Source organism: Haemaphysalis longicornis, unplaced genomic scaffold (genome assembly GCF_048455015.1).
Source record: "Haemaphysalis longicornis isolate Haplotype H1 unplaced genomic scaffold, Haemaphysalis longicornis Haplotype H1 scaffold_3, whole genome shotgun sequence".
Classification (NCBI taxonomy): domain Eukaryota; kingdom Metazoa; phylum Arthropoda; class Arachnida; order Ixodida; family Ixodidae; genus Haemaphysalis; species Haemaphysalis longicornis.
Genome location: NW_027526335.1, coordinates 66,261,757 through 66,276,564, shown reverse-complemented (window position 1 = coordinate 66,276,564; position 14,808 = coordinate 66,261,757). Strand labels below are relative to the sequence as shown.

The 14,808-nt window shown below is 44.8% G+C and overlaps 1 protein-coding gene across 2 annotated transcripts; it reads left to right on the top strand.

Moving 5' to 3' along the window:
• Window positions 1-50: 50 nt before the first annotated feature.
• On the top strand, window positions 51-13,097 carry Pgk (phosphoglycerate kinase). Of its 2 annotated transcripts, none has more exons than XM_077703318.1 (12): window positions 51-251; window positions 1,151-1,201; window positions 1,288-1,440; window positions 1,527-1,671; window positions 3,000-3,103; window positions 3,942-4,061; window positions 4,576-4,690; window positions 4,780-4,959; window positions 5,680-5,756; window positions 5,880-5,980; window positions 6,864-6,962; window positions 12,283-13,097. In XM_077703318.1, exons 1-12 carry the CDS (start codon window positions 190-192, stop codon window positions 12,447-12,449), a joined length of 1,374 nt encoding a protein of 457 aa, XP_077559444.1. In that variant the 5' UTR covers window positions 51-189; the 3' UTR covers window positions 12,450-13,097. The 2 variants fall into 2 exon arrangements, with proteins under 2 accessions (XP_077559444.1, XP_077559445.1); XM_077703319.1 differs by lacking the exon at window positions 12,283-13,097 and adding an exon at window positions 8,803-9,026.
• The last annotated feature ends 1,711 nt before the right edge of the window (window positions 13,098-14,808 follow it).

The following is a 14,808-nucleotide window of genomic DNA, read 5'->3' as shown; positions in this document are numbered from 1 at the left end:
AATTGCGTATTTTAAAAAAGGAACCACAGGCACCCCAGCAAAGTTTTCCAGTCGCTCCGTCGGCTTCTGGAGAGCACATCCGCAGCCGGCAGGAAAGCGAAAGCAGTTCAATCGTTCGGTTGGGTAGGTTTGTTCACGACAACCTTTGGTCAAACAAAGGTCACCGGTGGATCACAGTACCGTGCAAATATGAGTTTCAACAAGCTGGGTGTCAAAGATCTGGACGTTAAAGACAAGAGAGTCATCATAAGGTAAGGTGTTTGGCTTCTCGAGGCAGCTAACTAGAACCGGCGAACTTAAGCCGCACCCCCCTGTCAAAGGGAGCCCATGGATCGAAACAGAGGATGTCAAGAAGTTCATGCCGTGCAGTGATAAATTCAATTAGAGTACTTGTAGGGTCATTTGTGTTGCAGATTTTATCTGTTCGCTAAAATGTTCGTAGTTGGACCTGCAAACTGTTAAACCAGCGATCTTAAGTTATTAAACGCCGCGTAAACGCACAGTTGCACCGCTTCATGGCGTAACAAGAAGCTTAGTAGTAATACAGCTTTTTCCTTGCACTAGTGGGTCTGATAATAGGCAGTCAAACTTGCTGTTACATTGGCGTGACCTTCCGTAACCTTGAGTATTCGATCACTAACCGCACTTCGCGGTTATTGCTTTGTTTAGGAACATTAATTTGATCTATCCGGGGTTCTTGCTGAGGGTATGTTTGCTGGAACTATCCCCCGAACTCACTGAGGCATGAAAGGCGTGTATTATTTGCACCGCTTTGCCGACTGCCCATTATTGACATTTACGTCGCTGTACGTGCGTGATTACTTCATTTTTTAATTAGTTCGCAAATTTTTACGAATTTGAGTCGCGCTATACCTTACGTCGTGCGTACGTGTAGAATAATTATTGTTTGCTTGTGATAGAATGTTGATATTTTTCGTTGGAATTGTGTTTTATCCAAAAAAGGGGGAATGAGAGATTATGGATTGGGGAGGGTCGATTTTGTGTATAGGTTACACTAAAAGTGATCGAGATATGACAGAAATCAAAGCGGTGGCATCTGTCAGTCGCACAATATTCTCATCACTTCTGTGCCAGATTTAGCATCTGCAGCTTTCCGAGACGAACGAACCTTTCTTTTTCATTTTTGCAGAGTTGACTTCAACGTGCCATTAAAGGATGGAAAAATTACGAATAACCAAAGGTAAATATTGTTTACATCCTTTGTATCTCTAATGACACTAGCAGTCGGTGTAACTGGTTTCCCACGGCCATTTCTTTCTTTTTTAGAATTGTTGCTGCTTTGGACACAGTCAAGTATGTTCTCGACAAGGGCGCAAAATCCGTGGTGCTCATGAGCCACTTGGGCCGCCCAGACGGCCATGTTGACAAGAATTACACCCTTGCCCCAGTCGCCGAAGAACTGAAAAAACTGCTGAACAGGTGATGACACCCGCTGCGGTAGCACTACTGTACAGTAGTGGCGTCTAGTTCCGTGTCCGTCGTGACATCTATCCGCATTTGCGCAGGGATGTCAAATTCCTGCCGGACTGTGTGGGACCTGAGACGGAGAAGGCCTGTGCCGACCCTGCACACGGTTCCGTTTTTCTGCTGGAGAACCTCAGATTTCACGTGGAGGAGGAAGGAAAGGGTGTCGATGCAAACGGACAAAAGGCGAGTGGGTGTGCGTAAAAACTAGAGGCTTCAAAGTCCCCAGTGCATCACAATTTCAGCAAGGCATCACCCTCCTGAAATGTATCATGACCATGTATTAGTTGATGCCTAGTTGCCAACTGGCTTCCTGCACATGCACAAAGAGGAGGCAAGAAACAGAGGGAAGAAAACTAGAATGTTTTCCTATTGTGCCGATGCTTGCACCGTACTATGTCCAAAAGGGGCAGAGCAGAAAAATGGATTGTCGTAATCACACACAGAGTACTCGCTATGTGGCATTTGTGTTTGTCTCGTATGAACGGGATGCATTAGCCAGGTCCAATGGGAAATCCTCCATCTGGGGTGCCTTGATGGTGCGATGGCTGAAGAACTCTTTGGTCATTGCAAAACCAGGCCACGGCTGCTGTATATTTGATAGAAGGTAAAATACAATAATGCCTCTGTGCACAAAATTGGGTCACATTGCAGAAAAAACAAATCAAAACGGGTGGTCCAAACTAATTTGGACTGATATCTCTCTGACACATGTCATCAAAGCCCAGGTGTAGGTTTGGCAAGTATTCAACTGGACTTTTTTTGTGTGTGTCTATGTGCTGTTTTGTTGCTGTGCAGCTTTGTTTGCAAATGATGTATTTGGGCACCGCTGCCTGCAAAAACAGGTTCCCATTCACTGCCCGGTGTGAAATTGCTGCTACAGTGAAAGCTCAGTAATTTGATTCTGATTGTAGAGTTTAACACTCCTACGTAATGCAGGCGATGAGGCGCGCCTTAGTGGAGGGCTCTGATTAATTTTGACTGCCTGGGAATCTTTAATGTGCGGGGAAATCTCATATACATGGGCGTTTTCGCTTTCCGCCTCCATCAGAAAAGCGGCCGCCGCGGCCGGGAATCGAACTCTCGTCCTCATACTCAGCAGCACAACGCCTTAGCCACTGAGCCACTGCGGCGGGTGGGATAATTCGTAGTGTGCGATTTGGTCCCGCCAAGCCTCAATAGAATCCTATGTATGAAGGAGTCCGTTAATTCGAACATGAGTAGGTTACGCCATGGATAATTGGAGCTACACACCACCGCACCGGCGGCTTGGTGCCTGACAAAGGGCCAGAGATTACACACACCCGCTGCCTGCACATGAGGCATGGCAGCTTATGGAATGGAGAAAGAAGGTAAACTCGGGTAAAAATAAACTCAAACTCCCATGGCGTGCATTATGGAAGACGTATTTCTTGCAAACTCCTCTTATCTAGAAATTTTCAGCGGATTTTACGACTTCGAGTTAATGAGGGATTACTGTATATATTCTAAAAATACTGCATACTTTCTTTCAGGTCAAGGCATCCCCGGAGGCAACTGCAGCCTTTCAGGCGTCCTTGACTAAGCTTGGAGATGTGTTTGTCAACGATGCATTTGGAACTGCTCACCGAGCTCACAGGTATTGCCTATCGTTATTGCAATGTGCGCCCGAAACTTTTCTCTACGAGGCTGCAGTGTATAGACATGTGCAGTGGTCAAGGTAAAAGCGATGCCAGTCTGAAAAAACCACTGGAAGCCCAATTGGACCTGTCCAAAACACCATTGAACCAATTGGAAATTAGTTGGTTCCAGTTGGTTCAATGGTGTTTTGGATAGTTTCAGTTGGACTTCCAGGGTTTTTTTTTTCTGTTGGGATACATGAGCCTTTAATGCATGTCATTTGTACTACAGTACACAGCTTTGGAATACAGTCTGTTACGTTAACGTGCCGTGGTGATTTGGACATCACCAGACTGTGCCCTTGTGAGCCTCAGTGATGAGAAAAAAACTGTGGTTGATTCCTCCGTCATAGGAATCGGTAGAACACGAAGGTGAAATGTGCAGCGAAATCTGCAGCTGAGCATGATTAGCGGGTCAGCGGCTGTCTTGTGGGTGTGCTTGGCGAGCAATGTCTTGCTGGCGGCTCGCTTCGGCACAGGTGTACTGGCGTCATTTCCGTGACGTCAGTGAGATCTTGGGGTATCTCGGCACAAAACAATTTCGTGTGAAAATCAAAAACCCGAAAATGAACAACTCAAAGTATAACGTACTCTTTAGTACTAAAGGTTGCTTCCCCGCAAGTACACCCTGTGTGCAGGGGTGCACCCTTTACAGGCTATTTGCTTCGTTGTACTGGTGTCACTTCCGTGACGGATATGACATAAGTGAAATCTTGGTGGATCCGGGAATAAAACACTTTCGTGTTAAAAGCGCAGCCTCCGTGACTGTTGCTGTTACTACTGCGTTTCCGTGTGTAGTTCCATGGTTGGGGTGAAGCACGACAAGAGGGCTGCTGGCCTGCTGATGAAGAAGGAACTGGAGTACTTCAGCAAGGCCCTGGATAACCCAGCTCGCCCATTCTTGGCCATCCTCGGAGGGCAAGTAGTAACCATTCGCAGTGGGCCACTTTTCCTCGCTCTTTTTCTGAACAACCTGAACAATTGTTGAAGCTTTTTGACCTCATGACCTTCTCTTTGAAACGAAATGGAAGAATTCAGTCTTCTAGTAGATGCAGTGGCATCTGCTTTGGCACTAATAATCACTATGTTGCTAGGGTAAATATTCTTATTCCACTGCCTTCAGTCATCTAAAGTTGTGTTAGAACATCATGATACCTCTACAAGTACTACCTACAACAGCAATGTACAGTTGTCGGCTGTGTAAGGGAACGCTTATATTGAGTACACCTATTCTTGCTGTTTTGTGTAGCTGACTGTGTCGCTGTGAGTTGTTATCATTATGGCATCACTTTACTGACATTTGCTACTGCACTTTTGTTATGAAACCAACCAATGGGGAACACAAACTGCTACTGTGACCACTAGTGATTCTCAGATCTGTTTGCTTATAGGCTCTCCCTCTCACAGTTGTTAAATGCTGTATCTTTTTCAGAGCCAAGGTCAAGGACAAGATCCAGCTCATTGAGAACTTGCTGGACAAGGTCAATGAAATGATCATTGGTGGAGGCATGGCATTCACGTTTCTGAAAGTTACGGAAAACATGGAGGTTAGTGTGTCCCTTCCCAACATGCTTACTGCTATCCCTCCCTCCTGCGTGTGTTGTCGCTCACGGGCTGGCTCCTCCTTTCCTGACAGATTGGCAAGTCCCTGTTTGACAGCGAGGGTGCGGGCATTGTCCACAAGCTGCTGGAGAAGGCCAAGAAAAACAATGTTCAAATTCACCTGCCTGTTGACTTTGTCACTGGTGACAAGTTTGATGAGCACGCAGCTGTCGGGAAGGGCACCGTAAAGACAGGAGTGCCAGCTGGCCACATGGTGAGTGCATTATTCGCTGGTGCCCTCCGCTTCCCTGTGTGCATTTTTATCGTACAATATGATGTGCGCTTAGCTTCAAGCAAAATTTTGTTTGTCACACAAAACATTGTCGCACAACTTTTGTCATCCTCAGAAAAAAAAAAAAAAAAGAGTGCGTGTGTACATGTGAACACATTTGTCACCTGTCATCGTAGTTTATGTTGTCCCTGTTTAACTTGTCATGTTCAGTATGGTTGTGTTGATGTTTAGTTAGCTTTTCTTCTTTGTTTAGTATTTTTGTACACTTTATGCAAGACTCTTACTGCACGGGGCCTATCAACAGGATGCCCATTTCACCTCTCCCCATTCCTTTTTATTTTTGTTATTCTCGCAACAAAATCCTGAAGAATATTTAAGGCATCTTTCCTGGCATTTAGCCAAATACGGTGTTGCCATAGTTCTGGGATAGCAAGGCCAGCCTCCACCTGTAGTGAGTGATGCAGTCCTGCCAGTACAGTCAGAATGGAACAAAGCACGAACACTGAATGTTTTAATGTGGCTGTGTAACTTTCAGAATTATGAAAAGCAGGGGACAAAGTATGTAGTCTCACGTTTTATTTAAGCATTCAGTATGGTATTGAATACACTATAATCATTGCGTTCTTTCACTATTTCATTCGGGCTTGACTGTTTTTCTTGCAGCACAGTGGATGTATTTGTTGTTTGTTTGCTTTTGAACAGGGCTTGGATGTGGGACCAGAAAGCGTCGCCATCTTCCAAGCGGCCGTGAGGAGGGCTAAGACAATTGTGTGGAATGGGTGTGTACTCTTTTTGGGGCCTCTACTTGCTAAATTCTGTTTAGTTGTTTCCTCGTAATTATGCTAATTTCTTGGAAGCATTGCCACAGAGAGGATCACTTGGTCTTCTTTTTTTTTTGCCAGGCCAATGGGCGTGTTTGAGTGGGACAACTTTGCTGCTGGAACCAAAGGTGTCATGGATGCTGTTGTCGAGGTCACTGGCAAGGGAGTCATCACCATCATTGGTGAGCAGCCTTTTTTTATCTAAATAAATTCAAGAGTATTGAACTGCAGAGCACTTAACTTTTTATTTGTGTGTGTAAATACTAGTACTTTTTTTCTGATCAAGTTTAGAAAAAAATTCCTCTATTTGCTTAACATTACATGGTACGTTGTCTTAGTAACCGAGAGGTCTTTTTTCCATTCCAAAAGCTATCAGTTGTACTTAAGTAGGGAATTTGCAATACTGTGGTCTAGCTTAATTAAATGTGGCTGATGCAACTAGGTTATCCTGCTGTTTGCTTGTCCAGGGAGCCACAACAGAGCCAGTGTTGTTGTGGAGCATGCTTGCTCAAGCAGTCATGAATCAGGTATTCCCTGAAGATTGGCTGAAGGTTGCTTTGTGATAGAAAGAGTGTGCAAAACTTCATAGTTTGCCCCCTACCTCTACTGCACTACTGCTCACAGGGAACAGGCCAGAGAAGCACATTAACCTGAAAGTGGCCTGTTTGCCAGGAGTTCAACTACACACTCCGAGGCTTTGTTTTTTGTTTTTCCTCTCCCTTTTCAAACAACTTTGCAAGGCCCCACATTGTGAGCTGTCGGTTTTGTAACTGTCAAGCCTCGGCAAGTTGTCGGTGGCAAAGCCTTCCCGAGTCCTAGAGGTTCAATTTGGATTCTGTCGTAGGAGCAGTGCCCTAAGCTAAATGCAGGGTGTTTTTATGCATTGTACATGTCCACAAAGTGTGTTCCTCAATGCCATGTTCCATTTGTTGCTGTGTGGCTTCCGTGCCACGCGATGCCCAGATTGGGGCACATTTCTCTAAAGGCGAGCATAGGTTGTGGGACGTCTAGCCTTTGTGGTGGTTTAGCCCGAGTGATGACCCTGGGATGTGGCGCCCCACGCAGGTGGTGGGGACACGGCCACCTGCTGTGCCAAGTGGAAGACCGAGGACAAGGTGAGCCACGTCAGCACTGGCGGTGGAGCCAGCCTGGAGCTGCTCGAAGGTGAGCCCGCTGCGTTTGAGAGTGCGCAGAAAGAACGCCTCTTCCGCCTTCGCGCATTCCGTGTTTACTTCTTGGCAGCATGCCTATCAGGTCGATGCTGTGAATCGCCACTAGCGGAGCGACATTTACTGCAACACTGCTTCACTCAGACTCCACTGACTTTGGTATTTAATGCTTGGACGTCGTGGAAATTTTGGGTTCTAGGTTGGTAACGAAAGCGAGGTCAGGGAATGCATTGTGCCTTGTGCGTCACGTCTTGGTGATGATCTCAGCTGACAGTGGAGGGGAGGGGTGGGTCCAATATGCGAACCGTTGCTGTATATCAAGGGTGCCCATAGGTGTTCCAAGCTGTGTGTCACTAACTTTGTTTTCACCGGGGTGCATTGGTGATGAAAGGCCAACTACTTTCCCATATCATTGATGCATTCCTGGGGGGGGAAAAAAAAACCACTGTGGTAAGAAAATGATGCACATAGTGAGCACGCAAAGCTCAGAGTATCTACTATCTACAGGCATTTTTTCTAATTGTCAGCACTAGTAAAGTTGAGACCAGCTGACTTTATTATCGCCGCATTCCTGCCAGCTGTAGAGTGTCACGTGATACAGAGATGGGTGTTGTGTAGTTATACTTCCTCGCATTCATTTCCTATCATTGAGTCTTTACCATACACCAGGCAAATTTTACATCAATTTCAATAGTGTGTAGGTATTAATTGCTTGGATCATTTCCCCATGTGCCCTCCTTACCTCTCCTGCAAAAGTTGGAAGGTGACTGTTCTTAATATTGTAATGACTGTTCTTAATATCTTGTAGTATTGCTTCTGTCAAAGTTGACATACTTTCAGCCTTTCCTTCCTCCATTTACTATCAGTCTTCCACTTAGAATTTGTCATAGTGTATACCTACAGGAATATTGATGTGAGAAGCAGTCAAACAGCACTTGCATATTGAGCAACTGCCATGTGTACGCATTGAGCATTAAAGGAGGAGCTTTTTGGCTGCTGTGCACAGCATGGGTGCACTTGGAAAATTCATAAATATGCCCAGAAAGGCTTTGTTAATTCAAATATTGGCAAATAGTAGTCTAAGCTACACACAAGTAGTGCCGAAGCCTGTTTTTAGAGTTTAATGTCCTGTATTACTGTAAGGCCATTTGTTTTCAACCAGCTGTGTTTTAAGATGATAGAGCTGCTGGAATATAGGGAAAAAAGGAGCAGCAGAGGAAAATAGAGGAAGTTTTTTTACCATGCGGTGATAACTTGGGAGCGTTTATGCTGTCCCACATTGCCCATCGCATCCCAGTTGTGCAAGCAGTAGCCAGCCTGTGGTTTTTTTCTTCACTGGAATACTGCCCTCTTTAGTGGGAATTAGGAAGGTTCTTAAATGCTGGTAAGCAGTAAGACTAGAGCCACTAAATAAGCTACTTATGTAGTGGCAACAGCTTAAAAGAGTGGATTTGGTATCGATGGAGAAAAGTCGTTAAACTTGGTGTTGTTGACAAGGCTGAAATTGTGTGGTTTTTGTTCATTGTTGTACCGAATTTTTAATTGAGGAAATAACAAGTGGCTCCCACCAACCTTGTAAAATCACATCAAGATGTAGTGCATATACAGTAGTGGTTTTGGCATTTCGCATACACATAGGTTAGCTGAGCCTTTCCCAAAGGTGTTCCCACAATATAAGCCTTGCAAGGAGCAGAGCAGATCCGAGGTATTGATAGGCTGTATATGCCGGCACTGCTGTATCGCTATTGGTGCGTAATAAGTGCGAGCTGTTGAGCACTGGTCGCCTTCAAGTCCTCTGCCTCCTTCCTGACAAAAACCTATTTCCCATTTTGCAGGGAAAGTTCTGCCCGGCGTTGCAGCCCTGTCAAATGCCTAAAACGCAGTCCCTGGTGCATACACCCGTCTCTAGACGTTTTGCCATTGTCTGTGGTGTGCTAAAGCAGGAACTGGAGATCCTCCGAGGCCCTTTAGATGTGCTGCCATTGGCTCTGTGTATTCACACATAAGTCGTTTTCACTGTGACCTAGCTCCGTGCCCCAATAAAAAGCTTCAAAAAGCACTGCTTTTTTCTTTTTTAACGAGCCAATGCCTGCTGCTTCGCTGGTGGTTGTTGGGCCGCCATACAAACTGCACAACAAACGAGCCGTTACCTTTTCAGGCTCTATTTGATGCATGCTTGTTAATTTCGTGGCAAATGCTTCCTTGTACGCAAAGGAAAAGCTTTTGGTGCAACAAGGTGTGCATCGTGGCAATGTGTTTCAGTTGCTGCACCAAATTTAACACCAGGCGCTTGGGAAATATTTCGTTTGCATGCCTTGCACAGGTCAGACGCGTCTGCTCCATGCACAATTGTAACTGCGCATTTGTGAATTGCAAGTGACCACAGCAGCTGTGTGCATGGTCTGCTTTTTTGCCTTTACTGCATTTAAGATACAAAAATTTGCCTCCTGGTATATGCTACAGCTGAGGCTTTTTGAAGAAGCTTGACTGAAGCGAAACACCTTTGCAATGGCAACGGATTTGTATCAAGTTGGGTGGAATAAACTGCCACGATGTGTTGCAATCTTCAGAGCATAGTTGGAATACTATATGCATTCATTCGCCTTTAACAAAGTTCTGCATGCAAGCATACCACACTCGTGGACCAAGTCTGACAGATATTTCCAGGCAGCGAGTAGGTCTGAATCGTGGAGCAGTACTACTAGTTGTGTTACTGACAGAGGTAAAAACAGACAGGAGGATATGATGCCTGGTGCGCACTGGAATTATACTGGGGTTGCCTCTATTATATTTTGTGATTGTAACTGCAGTTTGTCAGTAAATGGTTGGCACAACTAAGACGATTGAGCACGCTAAAAAAAGCAACTCGGAATGACGTACAATAATATTGCATAAAATTTAGCGCTGGAACCAAAGGGTAGGTGTTTGATACCATCCTACGAAGTCGTTGCAAATGAACTGCATGGTGGTATCAAATCATGTCGTCGCAACATTCTCATGCGGCATTTTTATGGAAGAATTTGTGATGAATTTTGGACAGTTGAAATGTGATTTAGCAAAGTTGGTGGGCGGCCAAAATTTTTCGCTCAATTGCTCATTTCATTTCATGTAGAAAAACAAAAATATATACTTGATGACAAAACTGTAAGTGGTTTGCACTATTGTGCCTAGCGGCGCCACCATTGTATCTCGTAGCACTTTGCGCTTCTTTTGCTCCCTCGTCAGCCGCCACCAATTCAGCCTGGAAAGTCGATGGCGTTTATCAGCTGCCAAGGTGTGGGCACAGAACCTTGACTCGGCACTGCCTCCTGCTGACACAAAAGCATCCAGCAGAGTGCAAAAATAAAACTTGAAGCGCCATGGAAACTGCAGGTTCACTTCACACTCTGTAGCACAGGCCCATCTGTTTTCGTGTTCTACCTGGGCAATCACTTGGGGTCTTACAAGGTACAGTCATGGGCAAATGAAATGTCAACCCGAAAATATGAACCAGAACACGCTAAATTGAAAAATACTGCTCGTAGAGGTCAGATAATGGCGTGATATTGGGATATTTGGAAGGCCACATTTCCCAACTTTGTTGCTGTAATTGAGCCATTCGTCAATTTGACCTGCACGGACAGAAATCGTGCTGTGACTGTGTTCTGGTTCATAGTTTTGTGATTGCGTTTCACTTGTCCATGACTCTACATACTTTGAAGGAATTAGGTTGGCCCACAAGCCGTGGAAATAAGATTGCTAGGGGTAGCACTTATGGGTAAGAAAGCTGCAATATGGATTCAGAAACTAACGTTAGTTTAAGCTGGGTAAGCTGGGAAAGTTGATAAGAATTTAGCACAGCCTGGACGAGGATGAAATAAAGGAGACATCAGGTCAAAGACATTCTAGCTCTGATTATACATAAGAGGTGGGATTAGGCAGGTGACAATGTGAACGATGTACAACGATGCACAACCAGTAGATGATTCATTTGATGAAGTGGCTACCAAGGGAGAGAAAATGAAATAGGGGAAGCCTTCAGACCTGATCGAGGGATGAAATGGGAGAATTTAGGCCATAGAATGGACTCTGAAAGCCTGTGAGAGGAGTGGTTGCAAATGTTTGGGAGAGGCCCTGCATTGGACATGAATGGGCTGTGGATGAGGATGATGATGTACAAACAACGTAGCAGTAGTTCTTCTTAATATATGCTGGCTGGCATGGTTACATTTTGTTTTAGTCAAGCTGTTAGTGTTGAGTTTGCCAGGATTTCTTGTGACCCCTTGGTTGGTCATCGAAGACTGCCTCCATAATCTGCTCATATCCACTGAGGGGGATAAGAAGCCGAAGCAGTTAATGGCTTCCGGGAAGTAGCTCATGGCCAACTCATGAGTGCCTCACTCGTATAGGGTGAGGACTAAGGTGAAGTAAAATTTGTTTCTGTTGAAATCCTCAGTGGTCTTTGAAGATTTCATAATGCATGACATTTTTCTTCTTTCTTTACTCCAGATTGCTTCTTTACTCTAAGAGACTGATGACCAGTTTTACTTTGTGTGGGAGCGTGTTCATGAAAATTTCAAATCAAATTAGTTATTTTCATGGGAAAGAAATTGGTTACAAAATATATATCCACATAATAATGAAATTCATTTGCCTAGCTGATATATTTCGTGTAGCTATAGAGTTTGGTGCAGCGCTAACTAACATAAGCAACACAGTCGAAAGAAAGTAATCTTAAAGAGAAAAATTGATCCATCAGTTTAAATATTGCAATACGTTGCAAAAGCTTCCCCTCGTATAGTATTCCGTTGACAGTTCATAAGCACATTTTTATCCAGTAATGTAGGCTGTGTCAAGGGTACTAACCGTCTTCATGGCACAACATGGAAATAGAAGAGTGGAAACGATATACCTAAATGCTTCTACCATGTCTTTTTGTATATGCACCTGCAGCGCTTTGAACAGTGCTGTGTAGAGTACCAACTTGCTGAAACTCACACTTTACACTTGCTCTTTGTACAGAATGCAATAAACACATGGGCCGAGAGAATATACATTTGGTTTGCACAGCAGCTCTGTCTCATAGTTAGTTCCCCTGCTTTGTTGCTCTCCCGCTCTGATATTCATATATCGATGCCATTCGCACTCATGGGAATGCCTGAGAATGGCACTTGAGGTGCGAAACGGACATGTCCAAATGAGTCTTTCCCTTGTAGCAACACCATGACTTGAGATCGGGTTCCCTTTCTCCGCTCCGACATTCTCACGGTTAGGGAGAAAGTGTTTGCAAGAGCAAAGAGCTGCCCAGTGCATGGTGGTTCTTGCTGGCCCTGCAGGCAAGGTTCTCCCAGGGGTTGCCTACCTGTCGGACGACAGCCCGAGTTGGGGCGCTTGCCTCTGCCCCGTGGTTATGGCCAAGCGGTACCCGGCACAGACAGCAATGGTCTTGCTGCTGAGCCTGGGGGTGCTCATAGCCATCTACAGGGCTCGCCGACAGCGATGAGGCAAGCCGCCCCTGCTGCAACCCCCGGCACGCTTTGTCACGCGGCACCACCCAAGGTCAACCAGCAATAACCCCCATCAGTGTTGCTTGTGCCGCAAATCAGTATGGATGTCTCTGCTAGATCAGCGCTTAATTGGAACTCTCATTTGAATGGGACCACATGGGCTACGCACGCAAATAGAAATTCTTTTTTAGTGAGCAACGTGGTGCTACCTAGTGCATGTGAAAATTAATATTGTGGGTTGTATTTGAATAAAGATCACTTAAAGAAAAGTTCAAAAGTTTTAGAAGTACGGCAAGGCCAACATATTTGTAGTTGTGAAGTTTTGTGCATTTACTGTATCACTGTCGACACTTAAGACGGGTTCGTGTTGTCAGTATGCATTTTGAAAGCAAAATTAGCATGGCAGGCTTGTAGACAAGAATTTGCTGAATTAACGTCTCAAGTGGGGCCAGTTGGTTCATTCCAATCAAGGAGATAACGTACTTGAATGGGTGACGGAGGGCACAATATGCAAGACTGTAGTGACTGCTCGTTGTAATTGTGTTGTTTACTAGTTAGTTTTCGGTTCCTGTGTTTTTTGTTTTGTGTAAAAAATGTACTTATTTGCGTGCCGCAATAAATATGCTCAGTTGTTTGTCAACGCTGATCTGCGTATTTCTTGACTGTCAGTCCTTGTTCTTTGTGCGCTCTTTTCCCGTTAAGAATTTGCTTTGAGACAGGAATCGCAGAGAAAAAAATATACCCGGCCAACTAGCGGAATTCTAAACTCCCATCAAGCAGTGTACAAACTCTAGCCGAGAGATCAAAGATGGAGCAGATTATTTATCCGGGCGCTGCACTAAAATGACCACAAAACAGTTTCCATTGACCACTGTATGCACTGCTTGTAATTGATGTGCTCACGAGTGGATGAATTAGAATTGCATCGAGTGAATATAATTTGTATTCCTGGATTTACTCATACTGCGTATATGAATCGAAAGTAAATATGTCGTGCTCTGCAAAGTGCTGTTTGCATTATTTCTTAGCAAATGTGAAGCGGGAAATTGTACGAAGTAAATGTGAGAAGAGGGGTTGCCATTGAGGATGATTGTGCACAGGCATCAATTTATACTCACCTACATAATTTGAGTGGGACCAAAAGTGAGGTCAGGAACAAGGGAGAACAAATAATTGTTTTAAAGCGCCCATGCAGACAAAATGCAAGTTTAGTTCACTCAAAAGATAGCCTCATTAGAATCGTGCTGATACCACTTTTAATGTCAACTTCGCTCAAATAAGCTATATAATTAGGAAAAAAGGGAATGGCCATGCGACCCACTAGCTCACTTCCCTTAACAGAACCTATGTCATGCCAGCCAGCTCTGCGATTGGCACAGGCTGGCAAAAACAAACGCAAATTAGGCAGAGCTTATAAGCTTGCCGAACGGGCTATTTGTGCTTAAATTTAGGGCACATTCTTTTTATATCAGCAAGAACGGTGGGACAAACAGTGGAAGTTACGAAAGCACACGTAAACATAGAAGTACGATGCGTACTGCTGATGGTACTGCGTGCACTATGCTTGGGTTAGATGCACAGCACTGCGGAGCTTTGGGCACGGAGCAAGAAAATTTATTGAGGAGGCACAACAGGGCTTACTCCAGCGGTGTGATAAAGTCACGGCGCTGGGCACGGCACTGATGTGCCCTCTGTCGCGAGGCGCCAAAGGAAAAAGGCTCGCCGGTTCAACGTCAGTCAGTGGATAGCAGGCTGCTGTCATGGGCAGACGGGGCTGACGAATCCCTTGCGCAACTGGACTTTCATTAAAGTCGGTTTGCGGCGAAAGATATCTTCACGTTTCAAACGTCGAAGGGGCTTTGGTTTTTTTTAAACGTGAAATCTACAATAAAAAAAAAAAACATACGGTTGAGAATCTAGGTATGATTAGTTCCAGTGAATGATAGTTATTATCCTCTACACCATTAGTTCATATTTAGGCTGCCCTAACTTTCCCGCCCTGCCTGTGCAACATGAAAAGCGTGCGCAAATCTGAGAAGCCCGCGAGAGGCGAGAGCGGCAAGAGTGAGTGAACCACTCGTGGCAAGACGGCGGCGTCAGCAGACGTCATCTGCTCCGGGATTCCTTCTCGTGCTTCGTTTCAAGCGCGGTACGGCTTGTAACTAGGGCAGTATTAATAACTGCAGCTAAAATGTCCAGCACTTCTATTTATTTATTTTACAGAAAGAAATCGGGCAATTTTCACTATATATTCAGTGATATTATGATTTTTGTACTTCGCATCCATAGAAGAACATGTAAACTATGGCAATGCGCTTGACGCGTCATCTGTTGTGCTGCTCCGCAAGCTGCATT